This window comes from Macrotis lagotis, chromosome 4 (genome assembly GCF_037893015.1).
Source record: "Macrotis lagotis isolate mMagLag1 chromosome 4, bilby.v1.9.chrom.fasta, whole genome shotgun sequence".
NCBI lineage: Eukaryota > Metazoa > Chordata > Mammalia > Peramelemorphia > Peramelidae > Macrotis > Macrotis lagotis.
This window is the reverse complement of record NC_133661.1, coordinates 83,878,975-83,898,866: the sequence shown is the minus strand read 5'-3', so window position 1 is coordinate 83,898,866 and position 19,892 is coordinate 83,878,975. Positions and strand designations below refer to the sequence as shown.

Genomic DNA, 19,892 nt, shown 5'->3' with positions numbered 1-19,892 from the left:
GTATTCCTCTTGTGCATTTTATAGCATTTGACCCTGTTGATGACCCTCTCTGACTAGAAACATAGCTTTCTGGGTTTTGTGACATTGTTCTCTTGGTTCTCTTTCTTCCTGTCTGACTGTTTCTTCTCCATCTTCTTTGATGGATCATCATCCATATCATTGTCACATAGATTTGGAGTTAGTAGAAACCTTAGAGGCTATCTTGTCAGTGTACAGATAAGGAAACTGAGGCACAAAAAGCCTACATGATTTACCCAGGGTCATATAGCTACTAAGTAAGTATTTGAGATGGGTTATGAACCTTAGTCTTACTGATTTCAAGTCCAACACTCTGCCCACCATAATACTCTATCCTGGGGCACTCTTTTCTCTCTATACTTTCACGTGGATCATAAACATCCATGGATTAATATCTCTACCCACTTGTGGTTCTTTCATTTCATACTTAGACATATCACCTGCTTTAAAGATAGATGAGAGGATACTTGGAATTATGATAGAATCAGTCAGTGTATGGGGCAGCTAGGTAGCGCAGTGGATAAAGCACCAACCCTGGAGTCAGGAGTACCTAGGTTCAAATCTGGTCTCAGACATTTAATAATGACCTAGCTGTGTGGCCTTGGGCAAGCCACTTAACCCCATTTGTCTTGCAAAAAAACCTTAAAAAAAATAAAGTAGAATCAGTCAGTGTACCTGCATAGAACAGTGCTAAGTTTTATATGTGCTGAGCAGAAATACAATAACATCATCATTGATATCTTTACAACTTATCTCCTCCAATGAAATGTCATATAGACCTTTGCTCATTGCTTAGTCCTTTTTGTTTGGACCCTGACTGACTCAGAGTGAATGTAAATAGCAATTATTTATATTTTGGCCAGAAATCCTGAAGTTCTTCCCCTCTCAGAATGATTTTTTTTTTTTACTAAGTAAAGGAATCCATTCTTTGCTTCATCTCTTACCTAGTCTTAACCACTGATGGGTGTTTCCTTAGTTATACTGAGACCTATTGAAGACCTTAACTTAAAAAGACCAAGGTTTCCTATTGCATCTCCAGTATCTTGTCATAATGGATTTCAGAACACTATAGCTAATTTAGAAACTAGTTACACATAAGCCACCTAAACTAGTTTAGAAACATTCTTGGTTAATTCACTCTGCTCTGTAAAAAAATATGTATTTTGAAATTTTCTTCTACAGTTTGATTCTTTGTGTCAAGCTGTTGTTTATTTCTTTTTCTAGTTTCAAGACTTGTTTTTATGCCAGCAATTTTTCTATTTCTTTTCTTAGTTAATTCCTCTTACATATATGATCCCTCATGCTATGCCTAGAATTTATTTCCCCCCCTTGTCCAGTTAGTAATACTGCATATTGTATTATTATTACAGGGTATGAAAACACTGTTTAAATCCCATTATGACAAACTGTGTGACTACAGAATTGATTTGATTAGACAAATTGTGGCAATGTATAAGTTCCTTGAAATCCAGTTCCTAAGAACTAATGATTATAAAAACTAACACCTGGGTTGCTCATAATGCATTATCAAATGAAAAGAACTGCTTTCAATCTAGTGGGCTTGTTATAATCATAATGATCAATGGAAAAGAAAGAATGAGGTTGTTCTGCACACATGGACAGTATCTGACAGAGATGAGTATAAGCTCAGTGCCCAAACCACAAATGGGAGGGAGGCATATAGCCAAGCCAAGAGTACCATTTAGGTGGAGTTATGATTGACTATATGCAACTGTGGCTATTGTTCTAGAGGATAATCACTGAGCTACTTTCCATTCAGCTTTGAGAAAGTCTGTTTCATAGGAGCAAGATACCAGCCTCTGAACCAAAGATTCAGTTGTAAGGTGTAAAGAAGCTAGGAAGGAACCTTGTGGACTTGGCTTACTAATTGGTCCATTTGTTCAGGTGGCTTTTAATGTGTCCAGAAACAAGAAAACAAGGCTCAGTCTCTCTTAGAAGTCTGATAAATGCCAAAGAATTAACAGCTTCAGACTGGACCCGTTAATTAGTTTCATGGAAATGAAAGATCCTGATAAAATTACTGTGGTGAATTTAACCTTCTTTTGTTGGAAGGAGCCTTTTGGAGTCAGTGTAGGAAGCTGAAAGCAGCAATAGCAAGCCTTGATTAAGAGTAATAAAGAAGAGGTAGAGAGATAAGATAGAAAGAAAAAATGTTTAGAATTAAGTTGATAAGAAGGCAATTAACTTCTATGTTCTGATAAACAAGGGGCTAGGGGCTGAGGCATATCATAAATGGATATCCATTGAGTATAATCTCAAAGCTCAAATCTATCAATTATATAGGCCCTTGTTCAGAAATTAGAGATAAATCAAATATCTACTGTAAATTTAATGAATTATATATAGTAAAATTCATTAGTGAATAGATTTTATGTTATTTGTGTTACTCTCAGTTATTCACATTAGGTAGCCTAACTCCTGAACCCACATACTTAACTAGATATGACTTTCTGAGGTGTTCAGGAGTACTAGCCCCTTTGGTATGAGGGCTTGCTAAGCCATTATCAAGGCTGCTTATCTAATAGGTATTCAAATCTCACCTGTGCTTTCAAGAATCCATAGCACACACAGAAGCTATACCCCGATAAACCATCTTAACAGGCAGGCTAAAGCAGGTTAAGGATAACTGAGGGGTCTCAAACCTGTTGCTGAGTTAAAGGATTATCACCCCAAGCTTGTGAAATCTTTCCCCTGACAGAATGTGCAAATGAGAACAATTCATTCCAACAGCCATGGAAGTGGCTGAAGCAGGTAGAGTGCTCAGAGCTTGGTCAGATGTTGAAGGCACGAAAGTCATCCACTGCATCAGCAGCTGTCCTGACTGTGGTCTTGTCCTTGGACTTTGATGATTCTGGAAGAAAAAGTGAGACTGAGAAATTTGTGCAGCTCTGCCTGAATTAAATCCAGTACACCCACGAGTCAAGATATCACAGCAGGATGTCATTGGTCCTCTTTGAAAATGAAGGACAAATGACTATAGTGACTCAAATTGCAGTCATACTCCCTAGTAGGAATTCTCAATCTGAGAGTTTGTTTTATAATCCAAAACCTTTTAAGAGACAACAGTCTTCCAAATAATCTTTTGTCTATCTTTATCTTTATTTTTTATTTATTTACACGTTACTAAAATATTCTTGTTGTAAGAGTGAGCATAATCCCCTCCCCCTCACAAAAATATAAAACCTCATGAGAAATAAAGTGAAAGAAAGAGAAAAAATATGCTTCAGTCTGTATTCTAATGCCACCAGCTCTGTCTCTCGGATGGATCGCATTCTTTATCATAAGTCTGTCAGAGAAGTTACTTCCATATTTTTCTACAGTTGCTGATGCTAATTGTAATACCCTCCCTCCATTCCTTCCCACTACCATTTAATATATTTTCTCTCTCCTTTCACTCTGTCCCTCTTCAAAAATGTGCCGTGGGGCAGCTGAGTGGCACAGAGGATAGAGCACCAGCCCTGGGGCCAGGAGGCCCCAATCCTACATCCCACTCCTTGGTCCCAGACAGGCCTGGACAATCCCACCACCTTACAAAAAGCAAAAAAGAAAATGTGCTATATCTGACTATTCTTTCCCACAATCTACCCTCTCCTCTATTACCTACAACCCCCCTCCTCTCCCCTGTCCCCTTTCTCTCCTTTTCCTTCTAGATTTCTATACCCAATTGAGTATGTATGGTGTTTCCTTTCTGAGCCATTTCTGATGAGAATGAAGGCTCCCTCATTCCCCCTCACCTCCTTCCCCTTCCATACCATTGCAAAAGCTATTTCTTGACTCTTTTACATGAAATATCTTAGCATATTCTACCTCTCCTTTCTCTTTCTCCCAGTACATTTCCCTTTTACCCACTGACTCCATTTTTACAATATATTATGCCTTCAAATTCAGCTCTCTCCTATGCTTTGTCTACATATGCTCCTTCTAACTGCTCTAATAAATGAGAAGGTTCCTATGAGTTATAAGCATCATCTTACCTTGCAGGAATACACACAATACATCATAATTAAATCCTCATAATTTACCCTTCTCCTCCACTTTCTATACTTCACCTGAATCCTGTACTTGAAGGTCAAAACTTTCTGTTAAGCACTGGTCATTTCAACAGAAACATTTAAAAGTCCCCTGGTTCATTGAAAGTCAATCATTTCCCTGGAAGAGGATGTTCAGATTTGCTGGGTAGTTGATTCTCATTTGCATTCCAAGCTCTTTTGTCTTCTGGAGTATTATATTCCAAGCCCTATGAGCCCTTAATGTAGATGCTGCTAAGTCCTGTGTGATCCTGACTGTAGTTTCATGATATTTGAATTGTTTTTTTCTGGCTGCTTGTAATATTCTCTCTTTGACTTGGGAGTTCTGGAACTTGGCTATAATATTCCTGGGGTTGTTTTTTTTAATCTCTTTTAGGAGGAGATCAGTGGATTCTCTCAGTTCCTATTTAGCCCTCTGCTTCTAGGATACCAGGGCAATTTTCCTGTGGGAATTCTTTAAAAATGAAGTCAAGGCTCTTTTCCTGATCATGACTTTCAGGTAGCCCAATAAGTTTTAAATTGTCTCTTCTGGATCTGTTTTCCAGGTTAATTTTTTTTTCAATGAGATACTTCACATTTCTTCTAGTTTTTCATTCTTTTGGTGTTGAATTATTGTATCTTAATTCCTTGCAAAGTCATTGGCTTTGTTTTCCTCCAATCTACATTGGAAGGATTTGCTTCCCTCAGACAGCTTTCTTATTTCATTTTCCATCTGAATAATTCCTCTTTTTTAAGGCATTCCTCTCCTCATTAACTTTTTGGACTGTTTTACCATTTGACCTAAACTGGTTTTTAACAAGTTGTTTTCATCAGCATTTTTTTGGATCTCTTTGACTAAGCTGCTAACTTGGTTTTCATGTTTTTCCTGCATTTCTCTCATTTCTCTGCCTACTTTTTCCTCTGTCTCCCTTAACTTGATTTTAAAAATCTTTCTTGAGCTCTGACAAAAGCTTGAGCCCAACTTCTGTATTTCTTGGAAGCTTTAGATGCAGAAGCTTGGACTTTTTCATCTTCTGAGTGTATATTTTGATCATCCATGGAACCTTTTTTTTCTGTTTACTAATTTCCCTAGTCTATGCCCTGACTTTTGGGGTGCTTTCTGATTTTTTGAGTATTATTGGGACACCCCAACAAGGACCTCAGTTCCTTCAAGGTCTTATGGGAAGCTCTTACTGCTCTCCTGCCTGTGCTCTGGTCTGTGGCTGTTCACAAGCACATCCCTTTGCTCTGGGGCTGTGAAGAGAGTCCCAGACTGTGACCAGGGTCTAATTATGGACAAAGCCCCAGAGTCCTGTCTGGGACAGAGGAGAGATCTCAACATCTCCTCCCACTCCCTTACCTTCCATCATGGGCTGAGCACTCAGGGAGAAGCTGCTGGGCCCCTGTTGGGCAGCTCTGTGGGCTTGCTTCCATTTCCTGGGGTCTGGGCTGTGCTGAAGGCTGTGGCTGAGTTAAAGAGGGCCATGCTGACCTGGGCTTCATGCTCACTCTGGCAGAGGTTTCCCCACTGATCTTCCAAGTTGTGCTTGATGTTCTCTGGGTTGGCAGGTCAGGAAACTGCTTCTGCTGTCAAGAAGCCAGGGCTCCCAAGGACCCAGGGACTCCCAGAAGATTGAAGCTTCCTTCGCTCTAGGGCTACCACCCCATTCAACCCTGTGGAACAGAGTCTTCCCACTATTTTCCAGGTTACCTTGGGCCGGAGAATTGCCTCACTGGGTCTTTCTGTGGGTTCTGTCTCAAAAATTTAGAGTCATAATTTTAAGGTTTTTGAAATATTTTGGAGAGAACTCCTAGGAAAGGCTGTTCTCCTGCCACCATCTTGACTCTGCCCCACCCAATAATTTTTAATAAAATTATTTATGACTAATATGATTCTTTCTGACCATGAATTTGATCGACAAAGTAACATCTCAATTGCTTATATTAATGTGATGTTAACACACACACACACACACAAACACACACACACACACACACACACACAGATACACACAGAGTTTATATGATCCCAGACAGTCACTTCACCTGTCTCAATATCTCAGACAACTCAGATTAAAAGGTGCACCTGAAATTCTAGGTTGCGTTGGAGAAAGGTAGTTTTCCTACTGAAGTTACAGTTCTGGTCAAAATGTATGTGTTGGATGGGGTTGTCCTTTGAGATCTCCCTAAAATAGTACCTTATCAACGCAAAGTAGTCATCAGTCTAACTTGTCATTTGTAAAATTCTCAGAAACTCTTCCAAAATGTCAGTAATTGATTTTTCATTGAAAATTTATGAAGATTGTCATATCACCTGATTTGAAATAATTTGCTTACAGTAAAAATTCAGTACTTTGTACATATAAGAACATCAAATATACCTAGTTTCAAATTAAGAAACTTTTTTTAAACATCTCTGTGATGCAGCTCCTGAAAATATTATTTTAAATGGTAGATATTTAAGCATATTGGAAAAAAATCAGTTTGCTACAATGACTGCCTTCCTGTTTCCAGGCGGTGGAGAGAGGAGCCAAAGGCCAGCTTTCTACTTTGAGCAGTTTCATTTCAACTGTTAGCCAGAAGAAAGAAGTGTCTGAAAAGAGAAGTTCACCCACACAACTTGTTACACCTAACGTCAAGAATGGTAAAATAAAATATAACTTTTGTTCTAAAATTCTGAAACTGTGACAGTAACTAATACGTCTAGCCATTCTATGTGTATTAATCATATTTTCTCTGACCTTTTGAAAAGATAATTTGACTTAAAATAACCATGCAATTAGCAGAAGTTTCGTATGCTTTAGTCACTATGAAATTTTGTGGGCAGAGATATATTATTACAGATATGTATCTCTATTTATAGATGAATATGCAACAGATACATATAGTTTTATATTTTATATATGTATATATACATATATATTTGCATATATATGTATATATATATAGTTATATGTTGTTGCTATTTTTGCCACTGCCTTCTTACATTCCAGCCCTAACTCCACCCTCCCCAACTATCTAGGTCACAGCCACAGAACAAATGAAGTCCGGGGCCATGGAGGAGTGGTCTCTCTAGCCTACCAGAATTCTGTTTCCTGGAGAAGGTCCTATTCCCTCAACTCAAATTTCAAAATTATAGCTCTGACTCACAGTAGTAAAACAACTTGTGTAGCCGTAGAGTCCTTCTACCCCATTAACAATTAGTGTGTTAGGGTGCTGCCACCAGGAGTGCTGGTGGCAAGAAATTAAATACAAGAAAACCATTGAGGCTGGCAGGCCACCATCCCATCCCATTGCCCTGAGGCTCCCTTTCCTTTCTTTTCCTCTGCTTTTATTTTTACTCTCTTTGCCAAAAATCGTTCCTTGAGCAGATTGGCAAAGAATAAGTGAGTAAATCAGAGAGAATTCTTCCCTTTGAGCTGGAGGAGGTATTGGAAAGCAGCTAGTGAAGCCCCTCTGGCTGAGGGCAGGGCACATCCCTGCTGAGAGGATCACAGACCTTAGTCACTCCCCTGACAAGGGTCATGGACCTAGTCCTTGAACTCAAGGCCTTTGCTCCACAGCACTGAATCAAGTTGCCTTTTTCATCTCATTTTTTTCCTGCCCACCGACACATATTGATTGATTACCAGCTAGTAGCCAAGTCCTGTTGAGGATTCTATGGGAGATTCAGTGAAGAGGAGGACAGTCATTGCCTTGACTCCCATAGTTCTCATCCTTTTCCCCCGTGGTGTTCCTGTAATTGAATATTTGCCTCTAGGAGCACATGAGTTTCTTCAGGGCAAGAACTATCCTGCTTCTATTTATACAACCCCCTGCCTAGCACAGTGCCTGACAGGCAATTAAGACCCATTTGTTGATTGGTCAGTTCATTACCCTTAGTGAATTTATAAAATCTTCTTGAGGAAATAGCATATATACATGAACAATCACAATGCAAGCCCAGATATGATAAAAACTAAGGGACTAAGGGCATAAAGAATTGTTCAGTAGTTTGAAAAATGACCTCCAGAAAGCTAATCTAGAAATTTGATAGGAGATTTTTCTGGGTGGTTTAGAATTGAAAGTGTGACTTGATATCTCAACACAAATATTTCTCCCCACCTTCTAAAATACATCAAATTAAATAAGGGAGAGAAAATGGTTACAAAGCAATTTTCTTAGGCACTCTTTTTTTCTAATTTCTGGTTGGGGAATAAGCATGTATAAAATAAGCTTCACTTTTGTGCAAAAACCAAATATGTTCATTTAAAAACTTGCACCTCACCTTGAATAACAAGAGCTCAGAGGCACTAGAATGGAATTTTGTATGTGGGGTGGGTAAGGGGAGAAGAGAGGAAGAGGTTGATGTCTGGGAATGTATGCTTCATCCCCAGGTGGAGCTCTAGCCTGAGATGCATGCTTGCCCTTGTTCCTTCATGTGGGCCACATTCAAGGTCCTTCACTGAGAACCCCTGTTCTTGTTCTACTGTTGTTACCTCTTGCCTCTGGACTCTACCCTCCTCCATTTCCTCCCTTAGGGACTCCCCTAGTTCATTGGAAGAGACAACAAGAAAACATATTTATATGTGAACATATGTGCAAGAGAAATAAGAAATAATTTTAATAGGGAAGCCACTAAAATGGAGAGGGGTTGAAAAAGACCTCCTGTAGGTGATCAGAATTTAGTTGGAACCTGTAGGAAACCAGGGAAATTGGTCAGGGAGATGACAACCAGAGAAATTGCCCAGAACCAACATAGGAAGTGAACTGTATGTGGAACATCATGGAGATCAGTATTGTTGAGTAGAAGAGTATATGGCTGATGATAGGGTGTCAGAAGACTAGTAAAGTGGTGTGGGGGTGGGCTGAAGTTAAGTTGATAAGATTTGAATGCCAAAGGATTTAGTATTTTATTCTGAGGCTAATAGGGAGTCACTAAAGTTATTGAGTAGGGCAATTGACATAGTTGGGCCTACAGTTTTGGAAAATTACTTTGGCAGGTGAATGGAGGATGAATGAGAAAGAGAACTGAGGCAGGCAGATCCAACAGTGGCTTATGGCCTTAGCACAAGCATGAGGTGATGAGGGCCCACACTAGATTGGTGGCAGTGCCAGGGGAGAGAAAGTGGAGAGATTCTGTAAAGTTGAGAGATGAGTCCAAAATGACATACTAGTTCTTATACCTTGTTTCTGCTTCTCCAAAATAATTATCAAGACTTTTTGTATGACCATACTTAACTCACTCCAGGAGAAATTTGGCCCTTCCTTGCCACACTCTCTTCATTGATAATGGGACATCACAAACAGAGATGGGTTCAGCTAACAGAATTTGAGTGCAAAATATGATGATGATGGTGTTTGTCCTTTGTTCTCGAAGAAGGCCATGAGATCAGGGAGGAGATGTCATGACAAGCACATGAATTGGATTTGTGTTGGGGGCCTGTGTTAAACCACAGCCTCATGTTCTCCAGAGTCATCTGGGTCCAGTGACCAGATAAAACCCAAAGCTAAATTACTCTTTGTAATTCCCAGTGTTTAACTTACTGTCTGAAGCATGGTCTGATGCATGATCTGATGCATTGCTTTCTGTTGAGCCTGTCCTATGACAGCCTCTTTTAGAATAAGGCGACTCCTGTTCTCCTCTAATGGACACTATCTCCATCCAAGTCCCATAATTACTTTGAAAATTACCCATGATTAAATCACACTTCTTATTGAAACCCCAGTCTATTCGAACTAGCCAATGTCAGTTGAAGGAAGCTCTGGGTTCTGGCTTTCTGATTTTACCATAATGAATATTCAAACCTCTGATGAGATCATACTCAAAAACGAGCATTTCCTAAATATGTGACATAAAAGAGGTTCTGTATCATTTTTGGAAGTTACAGTTTTTTTTTAATAAATATTTGTACTTATTATGGAAAACACTACAACTAAATTCTTCCAGGATTGTAATTAGCCTACAAAGGAACCTTTCACCCAGAGCCATGGCTGGAAAATTTGGTTACCTGGGACAAATTTAGAAATACCCAGTAGCCAACTTGTGCCACCTCTACTGCTGACCTGAGGCCTACCATTACCCATGACTTTCCAGTCCTTAGCACTGCTTTCTCCAGTCCTTCATTATCAGAAGTAGGCTGAAGTCATTATAGTTGTCAAGTCTTTGAGGGTGAGTGGGTGGGAATGGTTTTCCATTATATTCTAGGGATATGCTCCACAAAACTCCACAACATAGCTTTCTGGGGCTATTACTGGTTTAACAAATTGCTGCCTCTGCATCTTCTCCCTCCCATCCCCCCCAGGACAGTTAGCAGTCACCATCTCAGCCTCTGACTCATTGTCCATGAGCATGGAACACAGTGCCAGGATCTATGTTGTCATTTCTTGGAGGACTAGCACTTGTTTTATACTTACAAGATTCAACTTCCTCTCAGGCTTGATACAGGGGTGCATATGAAGAAATGTTCGTTCTTCTTTGCCCTAAAGGAAGCTACAGTCTAGTTGAAATAAGCCAATTATACATGGAAAAATAGTTAACAGTACTGCCTAATAGTTAACTGCCAAATAATTGTTATTGTATATTCTGTAGGAATTGAGAGGAAGGATAAAAACAATAATAGATACTTATGCTATGAGACACCCCATTTATTTATATAATTTATTGCTGTGCAGTGATTAAAATTGTGATTAAAATTCCAACACTGAACCTGAGCTAAAAAGGATTGATGAAAATAACTTTGCTAGTATTTTGCTAGTAAATTATCTTATTAATAAAAAAACAAACAAATCAACATTTAACAAAAAAAATGCAAAATAATACAGTATACTACTTTGATTTGGTAGTACTTCTAGGATTCATACCATTGTTGGTAATGAATGGGGAGTATTTATTGAAAATAATTTTAATGTATAAATGCACAGAATTTGAAGTGGATACCATTTTGTTTTAATCATTCTAAGACATACTATTTTATCAAAGTTTATGGTGAGATCTCTTCCAGTTGTGAGCATCATGGAGAAAATTGAATTTGAGCTAACCTTAAAGAATGAGTGGGACTTCAATTGGTTTAAAGAGAGGCAGGAATTATTCTAATTGAGGTACAGAGGCAAGAAAGTTTAAGGTGTGGTTGAAGAATAGCAAATACATCAATCTGGCTCCAGGTTTCATAACTGACAATTCATAATGATATGATTAGATGATCTGTTTTCTAAAAGGAATTCCAAGGGGCGGCTAGGTGGTGCAGTGGATAGAGCACCGGCCTTGGAGTCAGAAGTACCTGGGTTCAAATCCGACCTCAGATACTTAATAATTACCTAGTTATGTGGCTTTAGGCAAGCCACTTAACCCCATTGCCTTGAAAAATCTAAAAAAAAAAGGAATCCCAAGATGTTTTCTATTTTTATATATAGCTACATGACCTTGGCCAAATTACCTAAGGTCTCTGGGACTCAGTTTCCAGAAATGATTGTCCTAGGTGAGATTCTGTTTCCTTCTGGCAGTCTGTCATTTGGATAGCTCATCATTCATTGGCACCTTGCCTTGAAGATAGGATTGAGAAAATAAAAAGTGAAATTCACTTTTTGATAATTGGTCAAACTGATCACTTTCTTTTTCCTTTTTTAGTTTTGTTTTTTAGAGTAGGATTAAGTGATTTGCCTAGTGTTACACAGCTAGTATGTAACAAGTGTCTGGGACTGGATTTGAACTCAGATCCTTCTGACTCCAGGTCTGATGCACTATTCATTGAGCCATCTATGCCCCAAAATGATCACTTTTTGAGAATTGTAGTTCTGGTAAAAGTTTTTTATGGAAGATGAAGTCTTAAACTAAAATGAATTTTTAAGGATAATACTGGCATTTTAATTACACATCTTTGTTACTTTGGTTTTCAGTGTAAATTCTAGTTTCAGAAGTCACTTTCATTTAGACTTTTTTGAGGGATTGGTTTTACCACATGGTCTTTTATTTTTATGGTTACCTTCAATTTAACTTAATAAATTTTGTAGATGTTCATTATATATGAAGTATATATAAATTATATGTATATATCACATTAAAAACTTGAAAAATTATGAAACTAAAATAAAGTTCTTCAGACACATTCAACTACTAATTATTTTTTGTGGTTTAGCATGGAGAGTTCAGAAATCTCATTAGATAGATATAGAAATTCTAACAGCAAACTTTGTCATTAGATTATCTTTAGAATGAAGAAAAGGGAGACTGGGGGAAATCTTTCCTTTCTCCAAGCCTAAAGCACCATGTCACTAGCAACTTCTTTCCTACTCTCATTTTTTTTACTATCTTTCCTATCTCATATATTCATGGAAATGGTCTAAACTTGTCTTTTATGTGACAAATTTAAATTGGAAGCCTACAAATTTGTGAAAAGTGTCTTAATCTCCAATTTTCCTTTGTTAACAAACCTATAATGTTTTCTTGTCAACAATAATCTGGCAAATTTGGCTAATAATCCTACCCTATCTTATAATGTGCTATGTTTCTCATAATTTTCATAATACTGCCAGCTCCTACCACAGCCCTTATTCTTCCTGTACTTATTTTTAAGTGGTTTTCCTTAATGTTTCTAAGCAACCAACTAAAATTGGCAACACTATATTAAAAGAAAGGAAAAAATGATCACTGCTTATCAATTCAGCACACAATGTTCTCAAGTATTGACTGAAAGAAAGCTAAATGATGGGTTTTCAACTGATAAATGCATTATAGCTTATTTCACAGCATTGCAAAATCCTATATTTCAAACAAATCTGCATGTGCTAAAAAGAAAGCCTTGCCTGTTCTATTTTTAAAATCAGTTTGAGTTTAATGTCATCTGTCTTCGTCATAGTCATTGATTGCTTCCTTTTGATTCTTATTTTTAATATCCATCTTTGAGAACAAGCAAGAAGTCATCTCTGGAAATAATGTCTTGATATTCAGGGACATTAGAGCAGCTGTGAATTGCCATTTCCTCTTTCCCTTAATAGCTGAATATTATATCCTGTATTTTGGTTTCCATTCACTAATGTTAGGAAAAGGATTCTGTCTTATTACTTAACTCCAGAGTGATAGAATGCAGTAGTACTCTGGATCCCTTTTGTCTAGCCCCAGCAAAACCTTTCTGAGCTAAATATCACATCTATTCATATACTTGGATTCTTCCTTTCGTAGGACTCAGTTGTATCTAACGTTGTTTTCTACCAAACAACTCTTTTCTATTGTTGTTCCAGCTTTACTATTTTTTTCATATTCTCTTTATTAAAGTGTTACTGATGCTTTTTGGTTTTTATTATATCACAGACATTTCTCAAATACCCCTCCCTACCTTCCCAATGTCACAGAGAAACAGTTACTAATTTTACTATTTCAGTAATTCACTAATTAACAAAATTACTTTCATCTCATATTTTTTCTTTCTAACACAAACTGAGACCTGTCTTGATCTCCCTTTGGCCTTCCTCTGCCCCCTGTCTCCCCTTAGTTCTTTTCCAGACCATTACTTCTACACTGACTTTACTGTCTTCCCTTCCTGATCTTGGTGAGTCCATTCAACTCTATATTAATCTCTCAAATCTCCTTTTCTATTACAAATCAAATATTGCCAAGGCCTAACCTTTGATTTCTTTATTTATTCCTACCATTCAACTTTTTTTGCTCAGTGTACATTTGCTGAAAAACTCTTAAAACCATCCTGATGAGATCCACTAAAATTTCCATTACACAATCTCAACTGGACCCTCATTGCAAAAAAAAAAAGCAATTCTTTTATTTCTTCCTAATCAATTTTGTATCTTATTAACTATAGCACCTGTACTAAATAATCTCATCTTGCTCTCAATCTATACATAGATAATTACCACATACTCTTTCCAGTGATGACTTTACCTCATTCTTCATTGAAAAAAATGAGACCTACTTACTGACATCTCCTTTTTTTCCCTTTGTCCCTACCATCTCCTCTTTCACCCCTCTCTTAACATGCCTGAATAAATACCCTTGATCCTATCCTATACTATCTTCTCCAGCAGATTACCCCTGCTATCATCCTAGTTCTCCATCTAATCTTTCATTTCTTTAAAAAATTTCAATTAACAAAATCTGGTTTCTTTCTTTTCTACCTCCTTCACCCATTAAAACAATTTTTATAATATATATTCACATTCAAACAAAAAAAATCCCATATTAATCACATCTGAAAGAATGGTCCCAATTTTGTAAACTGACTCCATCACCTGTAGATAGCATGCTTCATCATTGTTCCTCTTGGAGTCTTTATGATGAGGGATTATATTGATAAGAGTTCTTAAGTCTTTCAAAGTTGTTTATCTTTATTGTGTTATTGTAAAAAAACTGTTTTCCTCATACTTTTTTTATTCTTTATCAGTTCATTCAAGTCTCCTCAGGTTTCTTAGAAACTGTACCTTTCATCATTTCTTATCTTATGTCATAGTATTATTTCATTATCATCATATATCATGATTTGTTCAGTCATTCCCCAGTCGATGAGACCTACTAGAAAATTTTTTTTTCATGTATCTCCTTTGACATATTTGGAGTAAAGGTCTAGTGGAGGTATTTCTGGATCAAAGGTATTTCAGGGTCAGTTTAGGAACTTTGGGCTCATAGTTCCAATTTACTTTTCAGAATAATTAGACCAAGTCACATCTCTATCAACAATGAATTAATGTTCCTGTTTTCCCACAGCCCATCCTACATTTACTATTTACCTTTTTTTGTCATCTTTGTCAATCTGTGGGTGTGAGAGAGAATATCAGAATATCTGTAATTTGAATTTGATTTGATAAGTTTTTCATGGGACTATTTATAGAATAGATGTCTTTGAAAGATGCTTATTAATATCATTTGACCATTTATCAATTGAAGAATGTTTATTATTCTTACTAATTTGATGCCAGTTCTTTAGTATCTTGGAAGCTGAATCTTCATCAGAGAAACTTGGGAGATCCCTCCCAATGCCCCCCCAGATTTTTCCCATTTAATTTTAACTGTTTGACTTTAGTTATACTATACATTTTTATTTTTGTGTAAACAAAATTGCCCATATTTTTTCTCTGTGATCCTATCTTTTCTTAGGCCATAAACTATCTATCCATAGATCTGAAGGACATTTTCTTTGTTCCTCTAATTTGTCTTTAATATTAGACTTTATGGCTAAGTGATGTACAAATTAGAAATTTTCTTAATGTTCTAACAGACTTCTTTCCAGTTTTCTTAGCATTTTGTTGTTTTTGAATAGAGAGTCATTATACCAGTAAGTTTACATTTACTTCTGAATGTTGTGTAACTGAGCAAACTCTCTGTTTCTTAATCAATACCACATCATTTTTATGATCACTTGTAGTATAGTTGGGAGACAACTGAGACAACTCTCATCCAGTGATCTAAACTACATAAAAAAGAAATGAAGCAAAGAATAGTCTCTTGGGGCAGCTAAGTGGCACAATGAATAGAGCACCAGTCCTGGAGTCAGGAGGAGCTGAATTCAATTCCGGCCTTAGACAATAATTACCTAGCTGTGTGAACTTGGGCAAGTCAACCCCATTGCCTTGCAAAAAAAAAAAATAGTGTCTTTTCTTAAATCTCCACCCCCCCAAAAAAAAATCAATCTGGGAAGGGAAGACCCTCAGGGTTTCTGGCCAAAACAGAAATAATTGCTATTTAAATTCACTCTAAGCCAATCAGAGCCCAAACTGTGAGCAAATGGAGCTTGCTGCAGAACCTATTGTTAGCCAATCAATGAGAGCCAGTGTGATTTAAGGCTGGTAAATCCCAAGATATCTTGCCAGGTTTCTGTGATCAAAATTTACATTACTTTGAACAGAAGATCAGACAGATAAACCTGGTTTAATATCCAGTGGGGGCAGAAGGAAGAGAAAGGGAGGGAGAGGAGGGCAGAAGGAAGGAAAGAAAGAAGGAACAGATGAAAGAAGGAACAAGTGAACTAGCTCTGTTGCCCAACTGGCCAGCAATGGAGCAGCCCCTACTACTCATATTGGTGGTTGTTTGTCCTTCATTCTCTAAGAGGACCATGCTGTTAGGAATGTGATGCTATAACAAATAAGCGAATTGGATTTAAGTGAGGGAATGCTGTGCAAAGTAACTAATCTGACTTTCTCCTCTGAAGCCATTATAATTTCCCTCATTATCTCTTTTAATTAAGTTAAATTAATTACTTAAATAATCCTTTAATTTTAATTTTGTTTTTGCTTTGTCTGAGATCATAATCTGCTCTAGTCCTTTATGTTAATTGTATGTCTTTCCATTTTAAGTGTATCTCTTGTAAACAACATATTGATGGGGTTATAATTTCTAATCCATTCTGCTGTCTATGTGTGTTTTATTGGTGAGCTCATCCTATTTACATTCATAGTTATGATTCCTATCTATGTATGTATTTCCCTCCATTCTCTCTTTCTCTCTCTCTCTCTCTCTCTCTCTCTTTCTGGACTCACTTTTATCATCTTCACCATTCTTTTACCCCCTTCCCCTCCTATTTACTTATGATGTTGTATTTCCATACATAGCCGTGTGTGTGTGTGTGTGTGTATTTTTCCTTTTTGAACCAATTCCAATGAGAGTGAGATTTAAACTTTGCCTGCCACCTCCCCCCAATTGCTTTCATCCACTGTAAAAACTCTCCTTTGCATGATTCTTTTATGTGAGAAAAGTTTACCCATTCTGCCTCTTCTTTCACCCCTTTCTCAGTGCATCACTCTTTCTCACCCCTTCATTTTCTTTTGGATACCATTCCAGTATAATCAACTTATACCCATGCCTTCTGTTTATGTAGACTCTATCTAACTGCTATGATAAAGTTCTTAGGAATTACATGTATCATCTTCCTATATAGGAATGTAAACAGTTTAATTCTGAGTCCTTTAAGATTGCTTTTTCATGTTTACTTTTTTTTCTGCTTCTCTTGAATCTTGTGTTTGAATATCAGATTTCCTGTTAAACTCTGTTTTTTTATTCATCAGGAATGCTTAAAAGTCCTCTATTTCATTAAATATCCATATTTTCCCTCTGAAGGATTATATTCAGTTATTCTTGGTTGTAACCCTATTTCTTTTGCCTTCTAAAATATATTTTGAGTTCTCTACTCCTTTAATGTGGAAGCCACTAAATTTTGTGTGTTCCTGATTTTGGATCCACATTATTTGAATTTTTTTTTTCTGTTTATTTGTTTTCTGACTATTTAAAGTCCTCTCCCCCACTCCTCTGTGAGCTCTTAATATTCTTGGGAATTTCCAATTTTGGAACTCTTTCAGGAGGTAATCAGTGGATTCCTTTCATTTCTATATCTTACTCTCAGAATCTAAAATATCAGGGTAATTTTCCTGTATGATTTCTTGAAAGATGAACTATATCATATGATTATGATTTTCATGTAGTCCAGTAATTCTAAAATTACCTCTTTTTTGATCTATTTTTCTCACTTTTTTCTATTTTTCATCCTTTTTTCATGACTTTTTAAAATTGTTTCTTGATGTTTCTCATGGAGTTATTAGCTTCTACTTGCCCCAGATCTGATTTTTTTAAGGAAATAATTTCTTCAATGAACTTTTGTACCTCTTTTTCTATTTGATCAGTTTGAAAGTTCTTCTCTTCAACCAATTTTTGTACCTCCTTTTCCATTTGCGCAATTTTGCTTTTTTAGAACTTCTTTTCAATGAATTTTTGTGCCTCTTTTTCCATTTGATCAATTCTGTTTTTAAAATGTTATTTCCCTATATCAAGATAAGATCCAAATGGATACAGGATTTAGACATAAAAAACAATATAAGCAAACTAGAAGATTTAGGACTAGTTTACCTGTCAGATCTATGGAAAGGAAGCAGTTTATGACTAAGGAAGAGATGGAGAACATCACTAAAAACAAACTAGATGGTTTTGATTACATTAAATTAAAAAGCTTTTGCACAGACAAAACCATTGTAAGCAAGATCAAAAGAAACATAGTCAACTGGGAAACAATCTTTACAACTAATGTTTCTGACAAAGGACTCATTTCTAAAACATACAGAGAACTGAGTCAAATTTTAAAAAAAAGCCATTCCCCAATTGACAAATGGTCAAAGGATATGCAAAGGCAATTTACAGATGAGGAGATCAAAGCAATCCATAGTCATATGAAAAATTGCTCTAAATCATTACTTATTAGAGAAATGCAAATTAAAGCTTCTCTGAGGTACCAACTCACACCTCTCAGACTGGTCAATATGACAAGAAAGGATAATGATCATTGTTGGAAGGGTTGTGGGAAATCTGGGACACTATTACATTGTTGGTGGAGCTGTGAACTCATCCAACCCTTCTGGAGAGCAATTTGGAACTATACCCAAAGAGCAACAAAAATGTTCATACCCTTTGATCCAGCAATACCACTACTGGGTCTATACCCTGACTGAAGTGATGATGAAAAAGTATAAAAACATCACTTGTACAAAAATATTCATAGCAGCCCTGTTGGTGGTGGCAAAGAATTGGAAATCAAGTAAATGACCTTCAATTGGGGAAATGGCTTAGCAAACTGTGGTATATGTATGTCATGGAACACTATTGTTCTATTAGAAACCAGGAGGGATGGAAATTCAGAGAAGCCTGGAGCGATTTGCATGAACTGATGCTGAGTGAAATGAGCAGAACCAGAAAAACGCTGTACACCCTAACAGCAACATGGGGGTGATGTTCAACCTTGATGGACTTGCTTATTACAATCAGTGCAACAATCAGGGACAATTTGGGGCTGTCTGCAATGGAGAATACCATCTGTATCCAGATAAACAACTGTGGAGTTTGAACAAAGACCAAGGACTATTACCTTTAATTTAGGGAAAAAACTGATATCTTATGGTCTAATCTTGCTATCTCTTATACTTTATGTTTCTTCCTTAAGGATATGATTTCTCTCTCATCACATTCAGTTTGGATCAATGTATGCCATGGAAGCAATGTAAAGACTGGCAAATTGCCTTCTGTAGGGGGTGGGGGGAGGGAAGTGGTATTTGGGGGGACATTATAAAACTCAAAATAAATAAAATCTTTAAGAAAAAAATGTTATTCAATTTTTTGTGCTTTACTAAGCTTTTAATCCTCCTTTTTTATAAATTTCTTGCATCACTGTCATTTCTGTTCCCATTTTTTTTTCTCTAGCACTCTTATCTCTTTAACTCTTCCAGAAATTCTTGTTGGGTTTGAATTCACTTACTATTTTTCTTTGAAGCTTTATTTTTGTTTTTACTTTGTCTTCTTAGTTTATGTCTTAGTCTTCTCAACCACCAGAGTTGCTTTTTAGGTCAAATTATTTTTGTTGCTTGCTCATTTTTTAAGCTTTTTTTTTTTAACTTTGAACATTAAGTAGGGCTCTGTTCTCCTTGGCCCTGTCCCAAGCTTCAGGCCTTTTTGTCTTCTGTTTTTAAAGCTAGTTCTGAAGATCTGAAAGTTTTGATCATTTCAAGGTGTTGTGAGAGAGGTATAGGCACTGCTCTTTTAGTCTGTGCTCTTGTTCTTCTTTGTTTTGGTACTGTGACCAGGACCCTACTCCCTTGTGATCAATCACCAATGATCTTCTCTACCCTGGAACTGTGACCCAAAACTGCATATGGACAGTACAGATGCCAGTTAGAGCAGGTGACCTTCAGTGCCAGCCCACAGTCCCCTGTAATCTCTTTTGGACCAGTTGTTTGATCTTACTGTCTTTGGGCTGAGCACTCCTAAAGCTACTGTTGTGGCCTCTATTGTTGCTGCCATAAGTGTGGGCACCATCACTCTGGTGCCATAGACTTCTCTGGTCTCTCAAGTTTTCTTAGGCCAAAAAATGTCTTCCCCTGACCTTTTGT

General features: G+C 37.0%; 1 protein-coding gene across 2 annotated transcripts in view; it reads left to right on the top strand.

Moving 5' to 3' along the window:
• HECTD2 (HECT domain E3 ubiquitin protein ligase 2) overlaps nucleotides 1–19,892 on the top strand; it is a 109,082-nt gene that overhangs the window by 27,473 nt on the left and 61,717 nt on the right. For both annotated transcript variants that reach the window (XM_074233390.1, XM_074233389.1), the window contains exon 2: nucleotides 6,561–6,690. In XM_074233390.1, coding sequence (XP_074089491.1) covers nucleotides 6,561–6,690 — 130 coding nt within the window. The remainder of the gene's footprint in view (nucleotides 1–6,560; nucleotides 6,691–19,892) is intronic.